General features: G+C 39.8%; 2 protein-coding genes across 2 annotated transcripts in view; both read left to right on the top strand.

Moving 5' to 3' along the window:
• Nucleotides 1-2,802, top strand: part of bcas1 (brain enriched myelin associated protein 1) — a 13,840-nt gene extending 11,038 nt beyond the window's left edge. Inside the window, exons 9-11 of the mRNA XM_020618977.1 lie at nt 877-993; nt 2,030-2,242; nt 2,734-2,802. Coding sequence (XP_020474633.1) covers nt 877-993; nt 2,030-2,242; nt 2,734-2,802 — 399 coding nt within the window. The remainder of the gene's footprint in view (nt 1-876; nt 994-2,029; nt 2,243-2,733) is intronic.
• A 6,806-nt stretch (nt 2,803-9,608) lies between these two features.
• znf217 (zinc finger protein 217) overlaps nt 9,609-10,647 on the top strand; it is a 7,147-nt gene continuing 6,108 nt past the window's right edge. The window contains 1 exon segment of the mRNA XM_020618999.1: nt 9,609-9,723. Within this exon segment, the coding sequence (XP_020474655.1) occupies nt 9,635-9,723 (89 nt within the window). The 5' untranslated portion in view covers nt 9,609-9,634.

A 10,647-nucleotide genomic window follows, 5' to 3' on the forward strand; every position in this document is an offset into this window, starting at 1 on the left:
GGAAGTGACCAGAAACATTAATTCTTCATTTTCTTCGCTCTACAGGCACTCGTGACACGATACCGCTACAGACGTACCAGTATTATGTTTTACCAAATATGATCTTTCATGAATCTCAGTAAACACATCAGATGTGACACGTGCAGTTTAAACAATCCAACTGTTTTTAATGGTTTTATATTAAAGCATTTCATCACATTGCACTCCACTGTTGTATGTTGCACAAGTTCCATTATTACAGATGAGCCAGATCATGATTTATTGCAACTCATACAGCATTTGAACTGATGGGAAAACAAATAACTATTTCTACCCTGCAGGTGGTGGATGGGTTACAGAAGTCACTGGTAGAAGTTGAGGTAAAATGTGGGAAATGCACTCATTAGCTTTTTTGCCAAGAGTTAGAGAAGACTGGTAACACTCTGTGTGTAATCTTTATGCTCTGCTACGCTAATCATCTCCTGCCTGTAGCCTCATATTTAATGGAAAATTTATAATGTGGTGCCAGTCTTCTAATTCTTCTCTTCACAAAAAAAAAGCAAATAAAAGTCAATTATTTCACCAAAATGTGAACTATTCCTTTACAGAAGAGCAGTCTCTGAATCTTCAGTGGCAACTGAAACATTCCTTTCCCTTTCCTCGTTTACAGCAAATGACACATTTCTGTTTAGTGCATGGCGGTGTGGGGTTCCCGGCTGATTTTTCTGCCTCCTTTCTGCTGTGATCCTCAATATTTTTCCTCCTTTTACTTTTTCTTTCACCTGCAGGTGGCAGATCCTGCTCTCACTCTGTCAGCTTCAATGATGGGGCAAAATATGCCTTTAATTTGTAAATAGCTCATGATATGTATTTTCCTTTCTGCTGTTCTGATAACAGAAGGTGGATCCCTCAAAAGCTGGAACACTAGAGGCTGCTGCAAAGCCAGAACCGCCACCGGTTGTTCAGGAAGAAAAGAAAGCCTCGAAATCACCATTCAGCTTCTTCAAGCCTAAAGTAAGGATCTGCTCACTTTAGCCTTTATTAGCCTCTAACCTGTCTGAAAATCTCTGGGTCCGAACTGTGGTGGAATTTCGAAACAGAAAGTAACAGACTGATGTGACTTTGAGGTACTGTTTCACCACATGACCACAAAAGTCCAGGCAGCATCCGCAAGCCGGGTTCAGCTTGAGAAAAGATGCATTATTAACCAGAACAATTTCATCAGTTACATTTGGCTTTAAAACTAAATTTCTTTGACAGAAGAATCTTTTATCATTTTTTAAGTTTGAAAACCATAACAACACACATCAGTGCTTCTACGATCATCCCTCAGAAGGTTCAGTGTTGGTTACCAGTTACTTTACAGTTGACCTACAGCAAAGTTACCCTAAGGAGAAATGTAGCTTGGTTGATTAAGGCTATTTAGAAAAAGTAGTTCAAAGTACTTTGTGGAAAAAAATGATCAAATTGATAAAGTGCATGTGATACAAATTATAAAAAAATGTAATACAGAAAAGTCACATGTTAGCAAAAGGTACCCATGTATTCACAGGTCGTATTAAACCTAAACAAACAAACACATAAATAAATAAATAATACCCCGCTATTAAAAGGGGAAGTGCTCTAGAGCCAGGTATCTATCACGGCTGAGTTGACAGCCCAGCTTCCTCAAAAACCCGTGAGACTCCGATTATGGTCCCAAATTGTTTGTAGTTTTAGTAGTTGTGTAGTAACTACACACAAAAAAAATTGTAATTTACTACTTGACTCACTAACTAATGAATGTTGTCGATGAACGAGCAATCAACTGCAAAATGTAGTTTGACTACTAGTTGAATTACAGTTACACTACACCCCAGCACTGTTAACACTTTAATCACTAGGACACACTGGATCCTAACAGCAAATGTACCATTTAACACCACTTAAAATGTGTTCTCAAAGTACATCTGCACTTACTGTAATGACTGGAACACATAAGACACTGTCGTCATCTGTTGCTCTGGGACAGTAATAATACATTTCTCCTTATGTACCTCAACACTTTCAGGCCGCTGAGCCCAAGATGGAAACATCTGCCCCAGCTGGAGCAGAAGAGGCAGCTCAGGCAGTTAAACCTAAGGAAGAAGTGAAAATAACAGTCAAGACGCCAGATATAGTTGTATATAACAAACCAGCAGCCGACCAACCTGGAGATGACGGAGCCAAGGCACCCAAGAAAGCGGAGAAGACGAACTCCATGCATTCATTCTTTAAAAGTCTGGTAGGGAGAACATCACTTTTTCTCAAGTATTCTTGGCTGTGACTCTGAAGTAGAAGTGCTTCACCCTTAAAAGGCATATGTGCACTAACTCAGTTTTGTTTTGAACAGTCATCTCCTCTAGATGGCAGCAGTAACTCACAAAGCAACTGAAGGTGTAGCTCCTACTACACAGTGCAGTGTACATACAGTACACATCCTGAGAATGGCAGTATTTTATATTCGGTTTTCATAACTCAGTTCATAAATTTGATTGTCCTCACAGTAACCTAATTCAGAGGGGACATATTTTATGCTGTGCTGCAAGCCATGGAGTTTAGTGAAATGATCACAAAAAGGATAAAAAACAAGGACATCAAGTTACTAGTGTAAAGAACAAGGGTTTTAGGAGACTCAGATAAATGACAAATAAAGGTTTAATTAAATATAAACTGGCTTGAATAACAGTAAATACAGTACAGTATAGTAAATACTATTGTTGCTTTCAATTTCAGGGTCAGAAACGTCCCTCTACAGATGCCGGGGTCCAGACAGAGGCGGAGGCGGCTGTAGCAGCCAAATGAAGCCAAAACCAACACTGAAGTTTCCCTGTACAGACTCCCTCTCACTCAGTCTTTATATATCACCCCTCTGAATTACTTTAACTACATATTTTGTTTTCATTACTGTTTATAAGTTACAATATAAAAGCTAAGGTTACTGGAAGAATAAAAGAAAGTGAAAGGTTGAGAGAGTGTTGTGAACAGGTAGTTGAACAAGTGGTGGTGAGTTTATAGATAGATAGATAGATAGACAGACAGACAGACAGATAGATAGATAGATAAATAGATAGACAGACAGACAGACAGATAGATAGACAGACAGACAGATAGACAGACAGATAGACAGACAGACAGACAGACAGACAGATAGATAAATAGATAGACAGACAGACAGACAGATAGACAGACAGACAGATAGATAGACAGACAGACAGACAGACAGACAGATAGATAAATAGATAGACAGACAGATAGATAGATAGATAGATGTCATGACAGGTTTAGCATTGTAAGTGTGAAACCTTTTCTACAGACATTTATTGTGACTTATCTTTGTCCTTGCAACCTAACACACTGGGCTTATGTATTATAATGTACCAAGCTTTGCTTTTAGCACTTAATTTGTCTGAAACATTTATAAACACATTGTCATTTAGGTTATTGTTTACAGTTCATTCTAGAAAACTCAAAAAGTGCCTAAATGTATACATGGCATTAAACATGACGGCTTCTAATAGAGCTGATAGGAGAAGCATGTTCATATAACAAACTGCACTTACAGATTTATGTAGACTAAAGCATGTAAGTACATGTCATAACATTTACTGGGTCCTACAGAAAATCACAATCTTTGCTGTTCTATGGGGAACTGATTGTAATGATTCATATTAACAAATGCATCAGAAGTAGCAAAATGGCGTCGCTGTGTAAATGTGTCCCCGTGATACGTTTTGAAGTCATAAATCACAGACCTGATCTAATCTGATAGCAGCACTTTGTGTCACGTCATTTAAACAAAATATTATGGTGTTAGTCATTTGTGTTTGGAATATGTGCAATTAATATCATGCTTTTGTTTGCCTATGAATGCATGTATGTGAAACTTCAGTTATCTTGAAGACAATAAATAGCCTATTAGAAGATATGATCTGTTTTTCATCAGCGTAAACACTGGAATTGATAAATACATCTGCAATGACTGCAAAAACACATGTTTTAACCAGATTGGCAAAAATCTATTTTAACATTATTTTACTGGTGACATCTAAATCAGTTTTTGCACCAAAACTTGCAGCTATACTCACAAAATGTGACCTGTGAGACATTCTTTGCTATGTTGGGTGTAGAGGCACTGTACAGTACGTACGTCTTACTCAGCTATGTATTTATTTGTACCACTGACGGACAGGTGACAGTTACCTGACAGATAATGGTTGCAAAAAAGAAAACTAACCGCAATGCAGGCCATTATTTGTGACTGTGGCAGACAGGGAGGTGACTGCTGGACATCACTACTGAACACTAATTTACATTTTTAGAGTCCATGAGACACTCATACAGATAAAAGAGGTAAATAAAACAAGATCTGTGGAATTGTATAGTCCATGTAAAGAAAGCCCTCAAACCTTCCTCTACCTTTTATGATGTCATTTCTATGACTGATGGCACCCTGTGCAGTCTTTGGAGGGATGTGTTTTAGATAGTGATGCCTGACACCCACCATGCACCGATCATTAAGTGATGAGTGCCGGTCCCTGAAGGCATAACTCACACTGCTGCTTTGTTATCAACGAGACACACTCTTCTCGCATTACCCTCTGTAATAGGTGTGATCATTTTAAATTGTGCATCAAAGTAATTGCCGTGGTACTGAAGGGGAAAAAGCGAGCTAGTGGATTGCTTGCACAGTTAAGACATGTGGCCTATTGTTTGTCCTTTTCCCTGAGGATTGTTTCAAATTGAGATGCAGTGTGACAGTCCTGCCACAAGTATTGCTGGAATGTGTGAAGAGCTCATGCTCATTACTAAACATAAAGTATAATGCTGGTGGAACTGGAAGATACACATTCCAAATGGATCCTAACAAGACAGAATTTGAAGAAACTGACATTTAAGCTTCTGAAATGTCTATTCTATATTTGTCAAATTAATGGGGATATCACACAAACTAAATGTAGTCACAAAGTGTTTGAGCAATCCAAAAATCATCAACATTATTTTGAAATGAAATCTCTACAGAACCTACACTGAGCCTTGCCAGCAGTTCCTGGTGACTTTACTTTCCTCATGTTGTTATTCAGAAATTTGCCCAGGCTTTTATGCATCTGGGTGTCCCAGCAAAACGCTGTTTGCTGGATTGTAAGCTTTTTAAAGGGAAGGCTTGTCTGTACAATTATTAAAGCAATCAGATTTCATGAGGGCCGGTCAGTCCTTTCTGCATGACCGCTGACAATAATAAACTGAAACCTATTTAAACAGAAATATGTAGGTTTGGATCAACACTGCTAAGCTGCACACGATCTGCTCTGGCCACCATATTGCTGCAGTTCATTTCAGGACAATGCATGCGACTGAGTAAATGCACTGAGCTCAGAGGGGGTGGAACAAGGGAACAGTGGGCAGGGAGGCCTGACAGGAGGCCTGCTGTCAGCACTAATGTGTGTCATGGCACTGCTCACAGGTCTGTACTGGGGTGGGGGGGGATCTTTGGGTGAAACACTTCCAGGGAAGACAGAAGACACCATCCCTGATTCTGAACAAATGAATACAGTGACCTAAAGGACAGTGTCATTCACTCTGACCGAGGATGAATCAGCAGCTCCTGTCATCACAGTCTGTATGTTTGTGTGTCATGGAGGCATTCTAATGTAGATGTGCTCAGGTTTTTCAGGGAGCTGTTACTAAATCCAGCTGTAGGGACAAACACCATCTGTAGTTTGGTACTGGAAATCCTATTAACCACTAAAACTATTTTAATGTCATTCAAAATACTAAATGGTATTCAGACATTTGTTTGAGATGATGTGAGATATTGTGGTGAGCTGTGTGTTGAGACCAATGTTAACCTTACAAATCCCATTGTAAATGATAAGATTTTTAGGGCAAATGCTTCTGTTTATATTTTTGTGTTCTTTTTGGATCCAGAATAATTTGTTGTGAGTAAAAAGTATTATGCTAGAACTGTATCATTTCTTTTTTTGTGCCCAAAATAAAAAGGTAATACTGAAACAGCTATGCTAAATCTTAGTCAAAATAGATTTCTAAGGTAAAAAAAAAATCTTAATGAAAGTAGGTCACATTTTCTGATGGGTTATCATGAAAAATATTTATGTCCCAAAATCATGTTCTTTATGTTTGACAGGAGATCACGGTGGCAAGTATCACACTGTCACTTTATAGGAACATAATAATGGAAGCGATCAAAGGGGCAGTATGTGAGATGTAGTGACATCTAGTGGTGAGGTTGCAGATTGCAATGTTCAGCAAAGCTCTTACGTCACGTTCAACAGCCCTCACAAATGTTTCACGGCGATTGACGTAAATATAGGACAAATTGCGCACTCGGAAAACCAAATAAACGCTAACGACGGCTCACTTGACTACAATATAATTTTCACATATTAAGATGTGCAATAATACAACTTTATTCATTAGACCCATCAATAAACACTGAGCCAGATGTCAAACGTCCATCTTGGCCACTCCAAGCAGCATTAACGTAATTACAAAAAAAGAAGCCCAACAAAGGTCAAACTGCAGCTGGTTTGACCGAGTTATTTCAATCGACGTCTCACTTGACCAGTTAACGTTATCCCTTTTCTTCGTGTCTTTTCTTCTTTGACGGTGGATTTTCATGCTGTCTTCCTTTTTCTTGTGTTAAAGTATAACCATAATCCTCCATTTAACAAATTATAGTTCTTAAACAAACCCACGACAATGATCCCCTGCTTTCTAATATTGCTTCTTTTTGTCTTCCAACCATTTCCAAATCCAAGCTGCTACTTCCACGAGAAAACGCAAATTTCACGTCACTGTGTCCAATGTTGGCTATTGTAAAAATAACATGACGATTCAACATGGCGGCCTCCATGATGGGTGACCCGCTCCTATGTAGATATAAAAGACTCATTCTAAGCTAAAGAAAATGCAGCAATTCTTATTTTCTGATGATTACACATTAATGATAACATAATTATGTACACTAAAGCCCATTTCTGCTCATAAATCCTTCTATTTATTACAAACTGCGCCTTTTACTCTTTAACACACTTGTTGAGTTATTTAATTTGGTGTATGATTTTATTTCTTGTGTTGTATCTGCCAAGTAACTGGTGTCTGATGTTTTTTATGTGTAACCGTTTTTGTACATCATTGTAGTATCATCAAAAGGTCTGAAAAAAATGTTTAATACAAAGGTCCCACAGAAAGCAGGACACTAACATTAGAACAAAAAGATTCCTTCTGCTTTCAGGTTCTCCTCAGGAAATAACGTATATTTCAACCGTGTAGAAATAGTTACACCACAGAATGCCTCTGGTAAGTGATAACATTTCTCTCAGGCTCAACAACACAACAGCTGGTTGCAGTGAATAAACATTACCGATTAGGGGCGAGAAAGGAGATTATATATTGCCAGTGTCCTTCAGGAGCGACACTAGGATTTTGAAAGAAGGCAGACTGTGAATCTGCAGGAGAACAATGCAGTCAGCTGCTTCTGACACATCGAGACAAAAGGAAGCCACCTCAGCCTTTCCTAGTCTGTAGTTCTTATCAGGGTGTCTGTGTAATGAATACATAATAATTCATTCAAGCATTCAGTGTTTCATAAATGCTCTATCTTTAATTAGACTTTACTGCTTACGGTTTAGTGCTGAATGCATGCATGTATGTTTGGTTTTGTGGAGGAACAATCTGAGACAATGCGTTTGCAGGATTTTAGGGGAGAAATTACATTAGCATAAAGTCAAACAATAGGACAAAGTTAATTAAATCAGTTAAAGGTAAACAATGCTTGCCCACTTGTGCTGTCATTACAGCTGCAGTTGATGAATGCTAATTAAATAACTGCAATACAGTCGGCAGTAAAATTGCCATCGTGTTACAGAAGTATTTGTCTGGTTAAACACATACTACTACCACTCCAGAAAGAGGGTTTTAATTGTAGGCCCCAACATCTGTTTGGCAATTCCACCATCCTGGGGCATCGTACTGCTGCTCCAGACTGATAGCCTTTCATGGAGCCTTTGTGGTCCCAGAACAATAGGAAATGAGCAGGAGGCCTCAATGTGTCACACGTGGTGCCTTTAACGTGCTAGATTGTTTGTGTAACAGGATATCAGGGTGAGGTGAGGATCCCAAAAACTGAATCAGATTATTGCAGGGGGTAGGAAAATGTTTTCACTTAGAGTATTACCTGAGTGGGTGAGTCTTACTAATGCAATACATCTTAATTTGTATTATAGGTGCTTAGAGAACACACAGCCTGTTTAATCCACAGTCTGACCAGATTGGATGAGATAAAATAAGCTTCAAAACATTATGTCTAATATGCTCATAGCCTCTTTCTGGTGTCTGGCATGAACACAAATCTCACATTTGCATTTTATGAAGTCTGCTTGCCAAACTTGCAGATCTACTTCTGCTGTCATTACACATTAAACACCACATTTGTCCGACCTGTTTGGTAACAACGAGGATTTGGGAACAACTTTTAATATGTCCATAAAACTGTATAATGGTCTATACGAGAGGGGGATAAGGCAACAACCCAGCCTATGTGAGAGATGGTTTTGGCAAATGGACTCTTCCAGTCTTTGTTCACTGTTCCTTAACTGGGAGTGGTCACTGAAAAAACTTCTTTTCTTTCACACTGCTGCCATATCGGGCAAGGGTGTGTGTGTGTCTATAATGAGTGTACACTAGAGCCAACTCAACATCTTTATTCACTGTATGGTGTACAGCTTAAAGCTACTATCACTCTTACTACTATGTGTATCTCTGGTAAAGGTTAAGAGTGGAGGAGGGGCTGTTTAAGTATACATTAACCAGTGGGGGCCACAGTAGGCCATGTCTTATCTCACAACAATCAGCATATTGTTTCTTATAGTGTTATGCAGCCCATCATTTAAACTGTGCTGCATGTCCCTTGTCATAGAACTACTGTGCTGGTTTAGACCTTTCCTTCAGTACTAGTCTGTGGCGAGCCTCCCACTCTAACATCAGCTTTACATACTTTATCAAGAGTGTGTTTAGACAATCCAGTTGGATGTAGCCTGCCTTTATATTTGCATGCATGATGTAGTGAAATTTGAAGAACCTGAAAATTTCTCATGACTCATCCAACTTGCTTCTGCAAAACCCCTCATGTAACTGTGAAAAGTTCGAGGCACCCCTCCCCCACCTCCACATGGTAGCTGATGTATGACATGAGAGTGTGGAAGAAGGGCAACTCTTGTAGCTAGGTTCATTACAGCAAGACCAAGTGTTGTTGTTATGTAGCATGTGGCTCCAATCAGCGCACTGACTCACTGTGTAACAGGTTACATATATTAAAATAGCCTTAGAGGTAATGTCAGCAGGCTAGCCAGACGCCCGTGAACTAGACACGGGACAAAAACACATTATAACTGTATATAAATGAAACTGTAGCCTGGTGATTCAACTCAAATCCAGCCCACAAGACAGCGGTTAAATGGCCAAGACTATCCTCCCGATCGGGCTGCTGGCGAATAACTGGTTCTTAGCAGATGCCATACAAATATTTAGACTGATAAACTCGTTTATAGGCGTGTAAGAGGCGAGAACGCTGTCTGCACAAATCCTTTTCTGTTATCCGTGACCACGTGACTGCCCGATGGGGTTTTGGAGCTGCCGTGCACGCGCCTCATCTCCCCCCCCAGTGAGAATCGTTGCGAGCGCGCGCCAGCACTCAACAGCTGCACGGTGAGGATTCGCCAAGTAGAACAAATATGATTCACATTCAAACAATTGAGTAGGTGAGCTGTGAACCAGCAGCGCGTTTTGAAATGAAGAAGCAACTCACACAAACATCTTAGCTCACTGACTCCGCTCGCTCGTAGTATCACTGCCATTATTAATCCGGAAACTCTGAGTCGGTAGGTATTGTTTGGTGAGTTTCTACAGCTTTGTCGAAGTCGAGTCAACAGTCGAAAGTGTTGCTTTGCTAACGTTAGTGTCGTTACAATGCGAATGGCCCGAGTTGGAGCTCAAGGCGTAACTTACCATAACTTGGCGACGTTAACTTACTTGTTTAACACCGTGGTTAAACAAATCAATAAGCTGCAACGTAAGTACACAAACTATGGTGATGTTGTTTGCATCAATGTGTTGTCAGGAAAATAACCTTGTTATCACTGTCGGGACGTGTTTGTTGGGTTAATGCTAACTGAGTCCAGCTTGATTTGAAGCGTCCCCAATCAGCCAGTTAACGTGACTGATGGTCGACTCCAAACTCGTGTCCTGTCTGTTATGCGCATATAGAAACGTAATAACTCGGACGTCGTCACACCGTTAAATACACCATTGGCTTTTGATCAAATTAACGCTAAAAGAAGCTGTGAACTGTTCCTTTGAGCATCACATCACGAGTAAGTTAGTGGATGATTTAACGAAGGCTGTGCTTACTCGGATGCCACGGCTAACGTTAGCGCATGCGTGTGCGTTTAACCGCACCGGGTCATTATGGCCAGCTGTCTGCGCGCACCTGGACCGCGACAGGAGTGCATGACAAAAAGTGAATTGGGGGCCATCGTCGATGTTTGATATACAAATCTATATTATGTACAGAAACTTGTTTTTCAGCCACTTTGCCTTGTAACACCGTGTTGTTGTTTGTTCATTATACAC

Source organism: Monopterus albus, unplaced genomic scaffold (genome assembly GCF_001952655.1).
Source record: "Monopterus albus unplaced genomic scaffold, M_albus_1.0 scaffold212.1, whole genome shotgun sequence".
In the NCBI taxonomy this organism is placed as follows: Eukaryota; Metazoa; Chordata; class Actinopteri; order Synbranchiformes; family Synbranchidae; genus Monopterus; species Monopterus albus.